This window comes from Arachis hypogaea, chromosome 14 (genome assembly GCF_003086295.3).
Source record: "Arachis hypogaea cultivar Tifrunner chromosome 14, arahy.Tifrunner.gnm2.J5K5, whole genome shotgun sequence".
NCBI classification, from domain to species: domain Eukaryota; kingdom Viridiplantae; phylum Streptophyta; class Magnoliopsida; order Fabales; family Fabaceae; genus Arachis; species Arachis hypogaea.
Window position 1 is genome coordinate 18412147 of NC_092049.1, and position 18222 is coordinate 18430368.

Here is an 18222-nt window from a genome sequence, read left to right on the forward strand (position 1 = left end):
CGGCTGTTGGATCTCCTCCCCCTTCGCCCTCTTTGCTTTTTGTAGCAGCCTCAGCCTCAGCCACAGCAGCAGCAGCTGCTGCTGTATCGGCCAATCTCTTCTTTTTGCAACCTCTCTTGGTGTGACCTTTATCACCACAATAACTGCAAGTAAAATTTTCAAGCTGCCTTTTCAAATGAGTGTTATCGTTGAATGTTTTTATTTGCCCTGTTTCTGTCATCTCTAGCACAAGTGTGATCATTGTTGAATGTTTTTATTTGCCAACAAGTATCTTCATGGTCTCTTGAGGCATACATCAGCCATGGACATTCCTTTACTTTACATACAACTCTCACTCTTTTGCTATAATTTTTTTTTCAACCTAAGCCTCTTTCCTTCCTGAATTGTGTACTCCCTAACAGCCTATTTGAACTCCCATTTGGTAGTGAATTTCATACCAACCTCCAGCACTAACTCTCCAAACCTTCCTCCATCTCTAAACAATGGACAACCATCATCTGAGTCAACATCTGTTATTTCCTCTTCAGAGTTGGGAGGGGTCTTCATCTCCTCAGAATGCCATGAATTAGCCCCATCAGAATCGGCACTAGGATCAAGTCCAAATTCTGCACCAACAAAATCAATGTCAACTTCGCCATCCGAGACATCTTCCACTAGTCCATCATCTTCAATAACAATCTTCTCCTTAACAAATGCAGAGGCAGAGGCATGTTTAAACTTAAGAGAACTCCTCCTACCTTTGACAGACACAAACCCTTCATCTGAATAATGATTTTCTTCAAAATGCATGTTGATAAATCCCCCATCAACTTGAATTTTCAGTGTAAGATTCAAAATTGTTCAGAGATGAAAACCCAAATTCAAAAACCAGTTTAAAATTGCATAGCCCTAACCCTATCAACATCATCCCCTGTTCCATTCATAAAAAAACAGAGCACCCCAACAACCCAACCCAACGTATAAGCAATCAAAGAAACTCTAGAAAAAATAGTTGCAACAAAGCATAAAGGTTCTCCATTTACAAGAACACCAGCACCATAGAGTACAATCATACATGCATTCCAAAAATAAATTAAAAAAAATTAAAGCCACTAAACTTCAACATTAACGCTTACCTTGGCTAAGAACGAGAGGAGAGCAACCTCCTTCCTTTGAAACACGATTCCACTCTAACCTAGCCGTGGGTTAGTTCAACTTGGGTGATGAATGATTTCAGAAACTTTTCACTGGCACCATTGATTAGAGATGAAGAAGAATGATGGAGGTAGAGAAGAAGATGAATATTTTGTATGGGGTAAAACTCGTTTCTGCTCCTTCATATACAAGTCACAGCGTTTTTTTATTTATTTGGGCGCTAAAGAGGGAAATGACGTCGTTTAGAGAGGGTCCAACGTGGCAGCGAGGGTGCCACCATGGCACTCCGTTTGCTGAGTCATCACCGAAAAGGGTTGAGGGACTACATTGGTGCCCGGATCTAAATCTGGAGGATCAGTATAGGTAATTTTAAATCTCGAGAACTAAAATGAGTAATCGCGTGAATCTCAAGGACCAAAATGGGGTTTTAGTCGTTTTTTTGTTTAGGAGAGAGTAAGTTCTATTAAAATATTTGAGAAAATGATAAATAGGTCTCCGATTTTTTGTCCTGCGGATATTTTTTTTTTGACCATTGAAAAATACTTTTAAGTCTCTGACATTCACAAAACTTGGACGGATTAGTCCTTGACGGAGGCATTTGAGCAGATCAGTCCCTGACGGAGGCATTTGGACGGAGGGACTGATCTGTCCAAATTTTGTGAAGGTCATGGACTTAAAAGTATTTTTCAATGGTCAGTGACAAAAATGTTCGCGGGACAAAAGGTCAAGGACCTATTTGTCATTTTCTCTAAAATATTTGAAGGAAATTAAAATTTGAGAAAAAAGATATTTTTGTCTTGCGGATATTAAATATGACTTCTGTTATATTTTTGTCCTGCGGAAATTAAACATGACTTCTGTTATATTGGCCTGACCGATATACAAATGCATACGTGGAAGAGTTTTTAAAATGGGACAAATTTAACATAGTAGTCGATATGTCCAAATTTTGAAAAAGTCAGTAACTTAAATATATTTTCAAATCCTTAAAAATATAAGAGTAAAGTATCATTTTTGTCCCCAACGTTTGGGGTAAATTCCAAAGTTGCTCCTAATGTTTCAATTGTTCTATTTAAGTCCCTAACGTTTCAAAATTGACTCAATGTTGTCTTGCCGTTAGGAATCCGTTAACAGAATTGACGGCGGAACAAAATTGAGACGATTTTAAAACGTTAGGGACTTAAATAGGACGAAAACGTTAGGGACAAAAACGATACATAAAAATAAATTTTAATTTAATTTTATCTTTCAATAATATTAATTTTTTACTGTATATAGTATTCAATTATTTTTTAATTATATCTAAATAAATTACACTTAATCACATTACTTTCATTTTAAATAAATTTATTTTTTTATAATTTTAAAGAATTCTAATACATTAGAAACAAAAAGTATATTTTATATTTTATATATATATATATATATATATATATATATATATATATATATATATATATATATATATATATATATATATATATCTGCAAGTTTATATACTACTCATTGTTATTCGACAAATATTTCATCATAACTAAAAATGTTTAGGAGTAAAATTATTAAAAAAATTAATTTATTTAAAATAAAAATAATATGATTAAGTATAATTTATTTAGATGTGATTAAAAAATAATTAAATACTATGTATAGTAAAAAATTGATATTATTGAAGGATAAAATTAAAATTTATTTCTATGTATCATTTTTGTCCCCAAGATTTTCGTCCTATTTAAATCTCTAACGTTTCAAAATCGTCTCAATTTTGTCCCGCCGTCAATTCTGTTAACAGATCCCGGATAACATTGAGTCAATTTTAAAACGTTAGAGACTTAAATAGGACGATTGAAACGTTAGGACAATTTTAAAACTAACTTTAGGGACAAAAATAATACTTTACTCAAAATATAATCATAAAGTCAAGATGTATTTATCATTTTCTCAAAAAAAAAAAAAGTTTAAAATTAAAAAAAAATCAATCCAAATTACTGAAATTAGCACTAAATGCTTTCAAACAAGCTCTTAGTCTTTAGTGCTTTACATTGAATAAAACACTCTACTAATGCCACAGCCCACACAGGACACAGGGCACACAGGGAGCAACAACATTTTGGTTGTGCTGCCTGCACCTTCCATCACCGATCACCGGTCACCACCTCTTACCATTGTGGTCCGTTTTAGTTCCTTCTTTGGCGGCAGCGTTTCTTGTTTCAGTTCAAGTGAAAGAGGGTTGCTTCTTGTTACTGGTAAGTGATGTTTAGAAGATGCTTCATTTGTTTGATTTTATAACTGTTGCTTTGCATCTTTGTTCTCTTCAATTTGTACATGTATTTTTGCTCATTGTTGTCACCACACCTTGTTTTCTTCATATTAAACAAATGCTGAGCTTTGAACCGCATAGAGAGAAAGACCAATGAGTTTGTTAAAAACTGAACCCAACACCCTAAAATGAAATAAAATCACTCAAAGTAAATCTTTTGTCCTCTTTTGCTTGTCACCTGATAATACTTTATGTATCTGATTAGTGTAGTGATTAGGGTTTTGTTGACGAGATATGTTTGCATTGACTTGGATACAATATACTTTTGTTTTTTAGTTTTTAATTTAATTTCTAATTGATGATTCCATAATTTCCATCATTGACCACAGGTTAAGGGTATTTAGCACCTAAAGTACATGGATAAAGAGGAAGAAGCACCACAAATTCCCAGAAGAACAAGAAGGTCTTCAACTTCATCTTGGGCATCGACTTCAAATGATGTATCTTCTGTTAAAGTGAATAGCCTTGAACCGCAAACAATCAATGATCTTTTAGTTGGAGGGGAACCTGTTAGCCTGGATGACTTGCTTTCTAATTTTCCCGGTAGAAATAGCCAGATTCGTGAGATTGTGCACCTTTTGGGACCATTGAACACTCCTACGCTCCCTTTGTTTGTGTATGGAGGTGCTTCCACTGGAAAAACTAGTATCATTCTTAAACTATTCAGGCATCTCAACAGGCCACTTGTTTATTCTAGCTGCAGGACATGTTATAATCCGCGTATCTTATTTGAATCTATTCTAAATCAACTACATCTCCATAGAAGAAGTGCTGCCAATGGCTATTCAAATGCAAAGCGCTGTGAGAGACCATCGGATTTTGTTAATTTTCTTCGGGAGGCATTGACAAATGCCATAAACGATCTAAAGGAGAAGTCTGAGAAGTTGATGTCAAGCAAGACGATGCAAGGTGGAATCGGAAACATGATCTACCTGGTATTCGACAATTTTCAGCTTGTTAGGGAGTGGGATAAGAGCTCTACTATATTGCCCTTGCTGTTTAATCTTTATGATATGCTAAAGATGCCTGAGGTAGGTCTGATTTTTATCAGCAATTCTTCTCCAGATACCTTTTACTCTAACATGGGTTATGTGGAGCCTATCCCGGTATACTTTCCTGATTATGTAGAAGCTGATATTCGTAAAATATTGTTGAGAAACCAAGCGAACCCGAAGCTATATTCCTCATTTCTGGAGTAAGACATTTTAAAACTACATCACTTTTCATTTTCAGCTTTACATGATCTCATAGTGAACTTTTGTTTCTTTTGTAGTGTAGCTCTAAGGCCTTTCTTTAGAATTACTAGGCAGATCGATGAATTGTCCACTGCCTTCAAGCCACTATATGAAAAATATTGTGAACCTTTAAGCAATAAAAGCATCGTTCCTAATGAAGACATGAAGAGAAGGCTATTCAGTCATATAATGCGTCATGTCTCCTCCTCTCTAAATGAGATATTTAAGGTTTCATCTCTTCCTTTGTCAAAAGTCGAGAGCTCTAAAGAGACAAAACAGAAGGGGACTCCAAGGAAATTGGAGCACTGTGAAGAAGTTGCCAAGCTAGATTTTCACATGTCTACTAGTGCAAAATATCTCCTTATTTCAGCATTTCTTGCTTCTAGAAACCCAGCTACTCTTGATGCTTCACTTTTCGATTCCAAAGGAGGTTCTGATAACCGAAAGCGAAAGAGGAAGTAAGTATGGTGATTTAATCCCAAAATTATGCCTGCTGGTAACAAATAGTATGAACACAATTTTCTGAGACTAGTACTCTGGTTACAACCTTCAGTATATATATTTTTATCACCTTGAATGAAGCCCATTCTTTGTATTTTTCTGTTTACTTATTTTCTGTTCTATTATTGTCTTTCTGTGAAGGATTTAAAAAAGACTATTGTGTATTTGATTGGAATTGTTAGTTGATGCCTAATTTACAAAAATTAGGTCTCAATCTGTAGTACGACTCTGCTTTTGTTCTGTCTCTTTTTCGAGCAATGCATGTTTAACTTCGTAGTCTCTGTTCTTTTTTGCGTCCAGGCCCTCTGAGAAGGTGCCAGAAAAGAAGGAAAGTCTAGAAGAGGAGCTACTAATGAAAGGACCTGGAAGTTTCCCATTGGAGAGGTTGCTAGCCATCTTTCAGTGTATTGTATCGGTTGCAGATGATCCATCCAATGAGGAAGAACAAAATGGTTTCGGACTAGGAGTTGAAGGTGCCTGTGGCGATCTGATGTCTGATGTTCTCTTGCAGCTATCCAGCCTCTGCAATGCTAAATTTATATTTAAAGGAAGAAGCTGTCCAATTGAAGGCTCAACTCGGTATCGGTCAAGTATATCAGAAGACTTGGCTTTGAAGGTAAACCTCACTTTCCCGCTTAATGCTCCAACAGAATTCTTTGTTATGTGAGATTTGAAATAAAGAACAATATTTTTCATTGTTGTTCAATGTTCAAGCAGGTTGCAAGGAGCCTTAAGTTCCCTTTATCAAGTTACTTGTACAAAAGAACCTAGCGATCTTTGATATTGATGCTTCACAAAGCTTGGTTATGAATTTTTTTCTGATCTGAGGAAGAGTATGTTGAATTCAAACCAAATGTAGCAGGATGGTTGGACCCCCTTTACTATTTTCTTTAATTTTTCTTTCTTGACAGAATACATCAAATGCAAAAGGCGATGCTTAGTTAGACCAGTTTCACCTAGGGGATGGCAAATGGGCCGAAACCCGTCGGTCCGGCTTGCGTAACTCGCAAAAAAAAAGCGGGCTGGGCTAGAAATTTAAGACCGCTATCATAAAAAAGCTCGCTTAACTCGCACCGCCTAACCCGCGGGTTTTGATGGGTTTTGGCGGGGTGGTGCGAGCTTACCCGCCAAGCTTCAAAAAACTTGGTTAATGATTATGTTTATTAGATATTTAGAATTATAAAGACTTTATTATAAGTTTATAAATATTTGTGAAATTATATATTTTTTAATATTTTATAGTTAAAAAAAAACCATTGGTGGGCTTGGCCCGTTAACCTTCCATTCCGCCATTAGGCGAAGCGGGGTAGAAATTTGGGACCACAGGGTGAGCTTTTGGCGGGGAGGACAGGCAAGCCCGTTCATTTACCTTATTACTGAATTGCTTCATATAAAATGGTTTTGCTTTTAGTCTTTTACGAACTATTCAAAGGCTCCTATTGCCTTTATTTTAACGTATTATTCAAACTCATGCCTCGTTAGAGGGTAAAGTATACTTTTATCCTTGTTTTTTGAAACTTTTCCGAAACAAAGACAAAATCTGTAGTTTACCTAAAATTCTAAATTCCTATCATGCTATTAGAATATTAAAGAACAACGCCTTCGTCTTCTACTAACAACAGATTCTTTGACTCGTTCATTTTTTCTTGATGAGTCCACATTACCTTAGCTTCTCAATTGGCGTTCACAAGGGATTTGGGGTAACATAATTAGGGTTGGCATCAGTGGTGATTAGGTCAAAAAGGAAATTATAAAGGAATAAATTGACATTCAATTGCGGTATAGACAAGTCAAATTTCTGTAGAGTCGATTTATTTCTGCAAAGATTACTATGTCTAATGTTTCTTTAACACAATTTTTTGGTGGAAAAGAAAACTTTTAATACAACAAAATCGAATTAACAACTGCCTTTTTTTTTACCATTTTGGATTTTACAAATAACGCACTTGTTAAATTTATTGTTAATAGAAAGTTTTAGATCTTTTATTTTGAGTAAGGTGACAAATACATTCCTAAGAATTTACTTTTCGAATAAATTAGTCCCTAGAAAAATATCAATAAAATTTTCAAGAATACTTTTAAATTAGCTTTAAAAGTAGAAGATCTTAATTTGAACTAACTTGTCCATACTTATTATTTTATGGGGCCTGCTACACATACAAGTAAAAAGGCCGTACAAGTTTTACAAGTTATCAGCCCAAACTTCATTAACACGCGCATTAACTCGTTTTGAATGGAGCGTAACTACACGCGCCCCACTCAATCGGTTCCTCTTCGTCTTCTTCTTCTTCTTCTTCTTCTCTTTTTCTTCTTCTTCGTCTTCTTCCTCTTCCTCTTCCTCTTCCTCTTCCTCTTCTCGTTTTGAATGGAGCGTAACTACACGCGCCCCACTCAATCGGTTCCTCTTCGTCCTCTTCCTCTTCCTCTTCCTCTTCCTCTATTTTCATGGTTTCTAAAATTCTTTTTCTTTTTCTTGCTGCACGTTCTTCTTCCTCTTACTCTTCTTCTTCTCCTTTTCTTTCGTTTCTGCACGTTCTTCTTCCTCGTTTTCCTCTTTTTCTTCTTCTTCATTTACGTCTTTTCTCTCTGTTTTCTCTTTTTTTTTTCGATTTTTCATGGTAAAATCGTTTTTGAAGAAGAAGAAGCAGCAGAAGATGAGGAGGAGAAAGAGAAAGAGTTCTGAATTATGCATAAGATGTACTTCAACGAATTTTGGTTTGGGTGAATTCTTGTAACCGTTTGGGTGTATTTTCTGTAATCTTTTGGGTGTATTTCTGTAATCATTTGGGTGTATTTGAGTGATATCTGACTGATATCTATGGGTGTATTTTTCATTTCAGAAAAAATGACAGGCAGAAACCAAGCTGAAAAAAATGTAAGAACAAATATATGTCTTCGATCAAATCAGTTTTTCATAATAGAAATATATCTAACTCTAATTTTGCTTTGTTTACAGCAAATCAAGGACCTAAAGTGTGCAACCCATCTGTTGAGTGAGAAATTCAGAAATATGAGCGAGGAGAAGTGATGCAATAAGACTGTTCAGGCCATCCTCATTGTTATTGAGTCCATTTTGTCAGATAGATTCTAATGATATTGTCACTGATTAATGTAACTGTTATATACTCTTGTAAGAAATTGAACACATGGTGTAAATATATTTGATCCAATTATAAGTAAATTTTTTTTTCCATAATTAAACTCTCTCTGGTGTATTCAAAATGTCTGATTTACAGGTACTATAATATGAAGTGGTGATCCAGATAGATTGGAACCCATATATGACGGTCTGCATAGAGATCTGCATAATACACCCAAACACAGACTATAAATACACCCGATAAAAAATTAAATTTACACCTCTACTGCAGATTTTAACCCAACACTACCTGAAAGCCACTTGTTGTCCACAAGACCAAAATTAATTAAACTCTCTCTGGTGTATTCAAAATGTCTGATTTACAGGTACTATAATATGAAGTGGTGATCCAGATAGATTGGAACCCATATATGACGGTCTGCATAGAGATCTGCATAATACACCCAAACACAGACTATAAATACACCCGATAAAAAATTAAATTTACACCTCTGCTGCAGATTTTAACCCAGAACTACCAGAAAGCCACTTGTTGTCCACAAGACCAAAATTAATTAAACTCTCTCTGGTGTATTCAAAATGTCTGATTTATAGGTACTATAATATGAAGTGGTGATCCAGATAGATTGGAACCCATATATGACGGTCTGCATAGAGATCTGCATAATACACCCAAACACAGACTATAAATACACCCGATAAAAAATTAAATTTACACCTCTGCTGCAGATTTTAACCCAACACTACCTGAAAGCCACTTGTTGTCCACAAGACCAAAATTAATTAAACTCTCTCTGGTGTATTCAAAATGTCTGATTTACAGGTACTATAATATGAAGTGGTGATCCAGAATTCCAAATAGATTGGAACCCATATATGACGGTCTGCATAGAGATCTGCATAATACACCCAAACACAGACTATAAATACACCCGATAAAAAATTAAATTTACACTTCTGCTGCAGATTTTAACCTAACACTACCTGAAAGCCACTTGTTGTCCACAAGATCAAAATTTAGCAGAAAATCATTCCAATTCCTATCAAATGAGTCTTTGCTATGAGGGTTTCATTTTTCCTCTTTGCTACATGTAATCAATTGATTCTTAATCTCGTTTTCCTTCCTATTTGTGCTCCACTTCGCCCTGATTCAGCTGACAATCTGAGGTTGAATCATCTATTATCTTCAAAACGAGTTCAAACTTTGATTTCAGAAACCAGAAAATCGAAAAGAAAACGAAACTGGAGTTACAGAGAGAAGAACTAACGTCAATGACGAAGAACAAACCAATGAGAAAGGAGAAGAAAAGAACGATCGAAAAACCAGGGGAAGACGCGCGAGAAGAAGAACGATGAAATTTGGAAAGAAGGAAAACAAAGAAGGAAACAAATCTTTTAAATTTGGTAGTTATACAAACGCGGGATCTTTGTATAGCGCGTGTAAGTGACGTAGGAGTTGCAACGCGTTTTAGTGGATTAGGCGTTAATGAACTTGTAATAGTTACAAGCCCTAATCGCTTGTATACTGAGCTTTTCCCTTATTTTATTAGTACTTTTTTTTTTAGGAATTAATCTATCTAAAATATAAATCTTTAAGAATTTATTTGTCACTTTATTCTTTATTTTAAAAATACATAAAAGATACATTAAAAATTCTAACTTCATAATTTTTTATGTAAACTTTCTGATAATATTAAAATTTTTTTATGTAAGTTGTAATATCGAAGCTGTGTTTTTTGTTCGTATAAAAATGCAAATCATATTTCTTAACCACAAAACCACGCCTAACATTATTCTAACTAGAATAAGACTTGCGCTTTGTGCACGAATTCAAATAAATGATAGCAGTAATTAATAAATATTATAAAATAATTTTAAATACATAACTATGGATATGAATGAAAAAATATTTTTTAAAATAATAAAAGTTTAATCACATGAAAATATACATTATAATTCCATGAACATTTTAAGATTCGTAATTATTTATATAATATCAAAGATTATCTTTACTACAAATGTTATATACATAAAAAATTAATTATTGTATATTTGTGTATAAATATTCTTGTTATTTCAATTTTAATGTGTATTTTATATTTTAATATATATTTTATGCAAGTGAACACACAAAATATAGTATCTTTATTAATTTTTATTTCAAAAATTAAAACTTCATATATCTATATTATCAATTATTTTGATAAGTAAATAAATTGCATTTTCATTGGATAAAATGAAAATATAAATATTAAAATACAATAAAATAACATTGATTGACTACTTGAATCCGTTCAAAAGTCAGTTTTTTAAGCTAGCAATTATTTTTATAGTAATTTTATATAACATTTTTTCATTTTATAACTCATCCTCTTTATCATCCTCTTTAGGTGAATTATATGGTAAAAATATAAGTTTATAGATCTTTCTTTTTATGTGATGAAAGAGAGATTAAAAATATTATGACTCACATTTTGAATATTAATAAAATAATAAAAAATAACTATAAAAGAAATTTAATTCTCTCTCTATACAACCTCAATCTGTATAGTAGAGTATCCCCTCTTTACCATCACTTTTTTAAGAGACTCTAATATTCTTTAACATTTGTCAGTATCATTATAACTTCAAATATTGCCTCTAATGTGTGTATATGCATGTGAATTATATGTTTTAAAAAATATGAATTGAATAATGTAGAAGATAATAAAGACTATTAAGGGATTTTAGTTATAGAGATCACCTTGTTAATTATTGTGAGAACTATTATAAAATGAGTTGAATAATTATAGTAGCATAGACCACCTTACTAATTATTGTGAAAACTATTACAAGAAATAATATTCAAGTTGAAAGGAAGATATATATGCTTGTTTTCAAAGCAGAATGATATCTACTATAATATTTTTTTTATTAAAAAGGAGGGCCAAAGGCCCAAAACAAAAGTCAACTACGTTGGCACCACTCTCACACTCTTCCTTCTACCTTTGTCATCAGCAAGGAGAGGCATCAGGAAAGGGGATGGAGTTGTAAAACAAAGAAGATCAGTCGAGATTGACTGAGCTTGCTTTGCCAGTGCATCAGCACAGAAATTAGCTTCGCGAAATACGTGCTTAAACGACACAAGTCATTTTGCTGCGGAGATCCTCAGTGGCCCTAATAAGAAAAAGCATATGATGGTGGCTACTAGATGACCCGTCAATTAATTTCAACGCACAGGAAGAATCAGTCTCTATCTGTAATCTGTTGATTCCCAACTCCACTATTAGCTTTATTCCGGTGTAGATGGCCCAAATTTCTGCAAATGTTATTGTGATTCTTCCAATTTTCTTCATGAAGCCCGCCACGAGGTTACCATCTCCACTACAAAAGACAAAAGAGGCCGCCGCAAGTTCCAGAACCAGTGGGTTGGATGACTGAGCCGTCAACATTTAGCTTTATGCGTTGAGAATTTTTTTTCTGCTCTCAGTGAGGTTTATCATATTGTTGTATTGCTCTACTATAATATTCTTATATAACAAAATTATAAGCAATCTATATGTTATTACTTGAATTTGATTATAGAATTTCCTTGGTATCAATTTTCATAAAATATAGATATGATTGTTAACATACTATAAGCTGAGGCTCAACATAATCAAAATCAAGGAATAGTCTACAAAACCTCTTCAAATCTAAAACACCAATCCTTAGTTTTCTAATCTCATTAAAAATGGTGCAACACATAGCCTTTCATAATCAAAACCAACGCAACAATGATTACTTTTCTTCCTATGAATTCGCTTCACATATGAAAAGGAATAAAAAAGCCATATCATTTTTTTTTTTCAAAAAAAGGTGCAAGACAGGATAGAAGCAAATAAGTCGATGATCTTCAGTATCAAAACCACATCCAAAATTGGGAAGCATATTTACCATTACACGACTAACACCTAAGCCTTAAAAATAATGCCTCATCTTCAACTAAATGATTCACACTTGTAAAAATAGCATATACATCCTACTGCATTCTACACTAGTAGACAGGCTCTACCCGGATACTTGTACCATATTTATGGTCAGCAAGCTATGAAATGCTCCAACTCTAGAATGGCTATCATTAACACAGGAATGAAGAATCCTTCATCAACATGTGCTGCAAAAATAGATATTACTGGCCTTCTGAATCTCAAAATCCAGCTTTGGTGGGGGCAATAGCGCATCTGATTACTTATGAGAAGTCACTGTCTCCTTTGCTTATTCAGCTCTCAATCTCAAGATCTCCTTAGCTGTTCTCTGGCGGAAGTAGGGCATATGTTCCTACAAACGGAAAGAGAAATTCAATTCTGAAATAATATGAAAGAAATTCTAAAACATAGAAAAAGCATCCTCTGCCAATCTCTTGAGGTTCAAAATGAGCATTCATTAAAAGTTTTAAGTAGGTTCCAGTGCAGAAAACACTGGTATTTGATTAACTTTGTCAAACCATGGACAATTTACAGAGCACACCAACTAGACGACAAAGAAAGAACTACTGAACAATTAATTTTGGAAGATCTTAAGCAATTAAATTTCTGTCCTTATTGAACATAGACAAATGGTTTTAGTTATTTATTGACTTAAGAGAAAAAAGAAATAGAAACCGGTCAAAACCGAGACAAATAGTTTTACCCCTACAAATGGAACGCCACATCCTACCTGGTTAAAACACAGCCCCAGGCCTCTACTATAGAAGTCGGCATATTTGATCATAAACACCCCACAATCATACCTATTCAAAATAGAAACTGCTGCTTAGAGAATAATACACCAAAATAAAACAGTGATGTCAATATGCTCTGTTCACAGAAGATTAGAATACAAACCCATTCTCTTGCTCAGGAAGGTCTTCAACGAATTCTTTTTCCCAAGAACTCACATCTAGGTCTTTACCGGTCTTGTCCTTCACCTCGTCCACATAATATCTAGCCTGGGACATGTACATCTTTTGTAAGTTTCTTATTTGGCTGATAGACAAAAAAAAAAAAAAAAAAAACATTGCCTCTCCCGTCTTGAATGATGCAAGACCTCTATTGTAATGACCTTCTAACTTATAAGCTATCCATTTCTTTACTTTTCTTGGTTATCTCTCAATCTCTTTCCTACATTCTATTTATCATTTTTATCATTGTTTACATTTCCTCCAAATCCACCTGATTTTATTGTTAGTTACTTGACTAAAGCACTGCATACGAATTTGATCTCTGACCTCACAAGCACACCTAGTAGATAAACACGTTGTTACACACATCCAACTGCATCTTAGGCAACATATTTATGTTTGCATCAACAACCAGCTTCACATTAGGCTTGTTTTGATGAGCAAGATAACATATGTCACTTTCACTCAGATTCTAATATGCATGTACTGAATAATAAAGATGGCTCAAGATTTCCAACAAACAGAGAACTCTAGGCAGAACCCAAACTTAAGCAGAACCAGAAGTTCAAAATTACCAGTTGAAATCATCGCAAAAAATAAAATCAATGAACATGTCTGGATTACATTCACATTTGATACCTTTTATTAGCACTTTTAGCAGTATGCAGCTTGGAATATGAAATTTGCAGTTAAATTACACAGAGCAAACTGAAACTTTACCAGTACTTTCAGCACTTGGTTGTCCATTCCTTTCAATGAGTCAAGATACTGGAATTTCTGATCTTTCTTATTGATAATAGCCAAGCACCAGTGGATCTCTTTATGTATAGGCACAAAAATCTGGTAACAACAAATTAGATTAGAGACCAGCATGAAAATCAAATCAACCTGCAGTAAGATAGAGAAACTGAAAATTTAGTTTCAATATAATTACTTTATCACATTCAATTAGACCATATCCTAATTTCCTTTGGCTGGTCCATCTTCTGACAGATTTGAAATCATAACCACTCCTGCCACTTATTAGCTGCAATTAACATTGAAAATCAAAAGCATCAATATCTGACCATATGAATAAATGACAAATTATAAACATAGATAAACTGGATATCATATGCAAACCAGTTCAGTGCCAGATTTTCCAGTAACGACACTGCATATAGTGGCCCAAAGGATCACAATACCAGGCCTCAATAAAAAAAGGCAGTCCAGTTCAAAGCATCATGTTTTACACAGGATTCAAGGAAGAGCTACACCCAAAGGGTTCCATGGTCTCAATGTCAGGAAACTATTAACAAATAACCATTTGTTCTTCCTTGGGGAAATGCTGGAAATGGTGATGAATATTTGAATAATTTTAATGAGAAGTCAAATTTGAAGTCTTTGTTCAGGTGCTCGATAATTAGCAGTGATGCTATTTCCAGGAACTGACTAAAATATTCATCGCTAATTCACTATTGGGTCCAACAATATAAATAGACTACCTCTGTCCAATTGTGAATAAGGAAAATATTAATCTCAGCCCGAAAGTTTCGAGGTTATCATCCCTAGTATCACGGCATGCACAAACACTAAAAACACACAAAGATGACAGAGACCTATATTCGTGTAAAACTATCAAGGTTTTGGCATAAATCAATAAACTATATAGGAATAAGATGAATTCGGGTTGAAACAGGAGTTAGACAACAATAATCCTTGGTCAACAGAAACCAATGCACGAAGAGGATAAAATGGCCTCATCTTATAGAGAATGTAGTCGACAGTAGTCAATTAAAGATTGAAATTTATTTTGTAATAGAATCTATTATACCTTTTTGTAGAAAAATGTATTGAAAAAATGGCATTTAAGAAACCTCTGTGGGTCTCTTTTCTCCCTCTCTTTCAGCAACTCAAGGTACAAATTTATCACCTGCAACATTAAGGTACTCCTATAAAATTTCATATCACAAAAATATCAAATCATGATACAGTTAGGTATAAAATTAGTCTCTTTCCTCTCAAAAAGGAAAAACATGTAATAAGCAAACAAGATCACCTCATCGTTCAACCATGCACCTGGCCTAAGGCACTGAAACTTTTCTCCACTTATCTCAATGTTGGATTCATCGTGTGTAACCAAGATCTTCCTTCTGCAGATACAAGCCCACAACAAGCTAAGAGTACAGATTAAGCTTTTTCATGACAAGACATAGCATAATCATCGAAGCATACCGGTTGGCTAAAAAGGCACTTGCAACCTCATCTTCCTCTTCCTCTGTAAGTGCGAGAAATGGTTCACGTGGTACTTCCTGAAAGTCATGCAAACAATAGTGTAAATTACATTAACATTTATAGAATCTCTCATCCCTTAACCAACACAAACGCTAAGCGCCCACAAGCATTTCACTAGAATTAAGGGCCAGCTCCATCACAAAAGCTTGCTAGCCCAAGGATGTCAAACTACGAAATTATAAAGGTTACCTAGGCCATAGACTGAAACACAGTTCTACTAAAAATTGACAACATAAGTACAAAAACAACAAAACACTACTACTCATGGTGAGTTTGGTATGGGATAAAGAATGAGGAAGAATTCTTCATGGACTAAATTCATGTGTAAATTCACACATGAAACAGTTCATGAAAAATTCTCCCCAAATTTCACTCCCATTTCAGAGACTCTCAGTCTGTAAGAAACAAGGCATCAACGACAAAATGGGTCAGTTTTATCAATATGTTCATCACCTCAACTGGTTCTGCCTTCTTCGGCCGCAACAATTCGAATCCAGCTATCTTTTTCTCGTTCCGCTCAATTTCAAAGCTCAGCCACCCGAGTTTGTCGTCTCTTCTGCCAGCTGCCAGAAGCAACTTCTTATAAAGATGAACATTTTCAGGGTTCTGCTCATGCTCACGGATCAGAGCAGCCAAACCCATCCCTGCAGCATCATTTTCCACCATCTTCAAACCACTATTAGTCAACTCCGAATCCACCACCGTCGACGTTGACTTCCTCCCGTCCCCAGCCCTAGCATCTACGAATTCCACCTCCGGCACCTCAACCACAACTGCATCATTCCCAATCCACCTCTTGTCCGCCACCAGCGACCTCCCTTCACCCCCAATTTCGACATTCTCAACCTCCCGAACGCTCAAATCCTCCGAAGCCTCGTCCTGCCCGCGCTCATCAGCGTCCAATTCCACCACCTCCTTCTTCCCCTTCCCAGTGAAATCATACAGCGCTTGCTTCACAATCCCGTAGCTTCGCGCCAAAAAGTTTCCCATGCCGTCGTCGGTGTCGTCGTCACCGATGTGCTCGTCGTTCCGATGCGAATATGCGGTAACCCTAGCAGCCCTGGAGCCCGAAAAAACGAATTTATTGGGCCTGCAAGGAGCGTGAACCTCCCTGCGGAAGGGCCCCTTGGGCTCAGGGTACCGGGAGATCCGGTTACCAGTGGCGGTGGTGGCGGTGGAAATGGGTCGGGTGGCGGGAGTAGGTGTGGGTATAATTGAAGGTGATAATTTAGGTCGCTTAGTATGAGAAATAGAGGGAATGGGAGATTGGGGAATCTGGTGGGATTGAAAATGGGGGAAGTTCATGCATTCTTGGGTGCGCTTGCGGTGAGTGGTGGTCATGATACCCATTGATCGATGACAAGGAACGACTGAAGAAGAAGAAGAAGAAGAAGAATAGGATGAATAAGTTGAACAAGCAGCATGTCCTGTCGTGCAATTTTGGGAATCAGGGTTTTCTTTTTTTTTTTTTTTTTTTCCCTAATTGGAGGGTTGGGGGGTAAAGAAAAACCCTAGACCATAGTTCGTAGGTTGACTCGCGAGTGTGCTACGAGTACGGAGAGTGTCTCGACTCTCGAGTCTCATGTCATGTGTGTGTTTCGTACTCTGAATTTTTCTTTTGTGAATATCCAAAACATATCTTTTTGAGTGACATGAATATCCAAAACATATCTTCATTAAATAAAAAAAAATTATTTTTTTTTATTTTTGATATTTAATTTCATAAAATTGATTAGTGTTTATATTAATGATTTTTTAAAATATATTTACGTGACACGTTAATTATTAATATATTTTTTATTTAATTTTTATAATTAAAAAATTTAAAAATTATTAATATTTTTTGTTTTACACAATAAATTTAGTTAATATATTTTAAAAAATAATAAAAAATAAAAATAAAAACTAAACGGTATTGATAATTATCTTAAAAAATAACGAAATTTTCAACAAAAAAAATTTATTAATCTTAGTTGGTTTTTAATGGATAAATTTACAGTTTAACCTGTCATATAGGCTTATTCCGTTAATACTGACAGAAAATATTGATAAAGAGACTAATTAGTCTCATAAAAGTAAAAATCAGTGACCAGAAAGGATATTTATTTTTAAAGATCTCGTTGTCTTTCGAAGTAATTGTCAGGGGCCGTTTAGAATTTTTTCTCTTTTCTTTTTGGAGAAACTAATAATGACAGTAGTGTTATAAAAGTAAAAAATTAGAGTTAGAGAAGGAAAAGAAGATGAAAGAGAATAGAAAAAATAAGAGATAACTTTATTAATGATTGATGTTGTATACAAAATATTACGAGGGGACTATTTATAGCTAAAGATTCAACTTCTAAATAACTCAGCTAGGTTACATCTATAAGTGATTTTATCTACTTAAAATATAAATTATGGTTACAATTTAGGACATCCATAATAAATATATTTATAACACTTTCCCTTAGATATCCTTCGTATAATACGTTAGTTAGCTGCCTCGTTAAAAATCCTACCAAGAAAAATCTGAAGTGGGATAAAAATTATAGTTAAGGAAAAGAGTACAACTCGTATTACTCCTCTTGATAATTATATCATTTGATATCTCTTTAGCTAGCGCATCCCAATCTTATATACTAACTTCTCAAATGTTGAAGTAGGTAGTGTTTTAGTGAACAAATATGCTAAATTATCATTGGAACGAATTTGTTAAACGTCTATATCACCACTTTGTTGAAGATTATGAGAGTGGAAGAATTTTGGTGAAATATGCTTTATT

The 18222-nt window shown here is 34.7% G+C and overlaps 2 protein-coding genes across 2 annotated transcripts; one reads left to right on the forward strand and one right to left on the reverse strand.

Annotated features, from left to right (window-relative positions):
- Positions 1-3172: 3172 nt before the first annotated feature.
- On the forward strand, positions 3173-6131 carry LOC112741743 (origin of replication complex subunit 5). Its single transcript, XM_025790836.3, has 5 exons — positions 3173-3377; positions 3781-4646; positions 4725-5144; positions 5488-5803; positions 5905-6131. Exons 2-5 carry the CDS (start codon positions 3808-3810, stop codon positions 5956-5958), a joined length of 1629 nt encoding a protein of 542 aa, XP_025646621.1. The 5' UTR covers positions 3173-3377; positions 3781-3807; the 3' UTR covers positions 5959-6131.
- A 6008-nt stretch (positions 6132-12139) lies between these two features.
- Positions 12140-17087, reverse strand: LOC112741744 (ubiquitin-like-specific protease ESD4). Its single transcript, XM_025790837.3, has 9 exons — positions 15915-17087; positions 15402-15478; positions 15226-15319; positions 15001-15099; positions 14122-14214; positions 13908-14027; positions 13132-13235; positions 12965-13037; positions 12140-12586 (listed from the first exon to the last, which is right to left on the reverse strand). Exons 1-9 carry the CDS (start codon positions 16809-16811, stop codon positions 12524-12526), a joined length of 1620 nt encoding a protein of 539 aa, XP_025646622.1. The 5' UTR covers positions 16812-17087; the 3' UTR covers positions 12140-12523.
- Between the last annotated feature and the right edge of the window lie 1135 nt (positions 17088-18222).

Bases quoted from the DNA above. Each gene is read 5' to 3' on its own strand.
- LOC112741743 (XM_025790836.3), top strand. From the start codon at position 3,808: ATGGATAAAGAGGAAGAAGCACCACAAATTCCCAGAAGAACAAGAAGG. The intron at 4,647-4,724 runs GTAAGACATTTT...TTTCTTTTGTAG, and splicing joins CTATATTCCTCATTTCTGGA to TGTAGCTCTAAGGCCTTTCT. The intron at 5,145-5,487 runs GTAAGTATGGTG...TTTTGCGTCCAG, and splicing joins AACCGAAAGCGAAAGAGGAA to GCCCTCTGAGAAGGTGCCAG.
- LOC112741744 (XM_025790837.3), bottom strand. From the start codon at position 16,811: ATGGGTATCATGACCACCACTCACCGCAAGCGCACCCAAGAATGCATG. The intron at 15,320-15,401 runs GTATGCTTCGAT...TTGTATCTGCAG, and splicing joins AGTGCCTTTTTAGCCAACCG to AAGGAAGATCTTGGTTACAC. The intron at 12,587-12,964 runs GTAGGATGTGGC...TTCCGTTTGTAG, and splicing joins TGGGGCTGTGTTTTAACCAG to GAACATATGCCCTACTTCCG.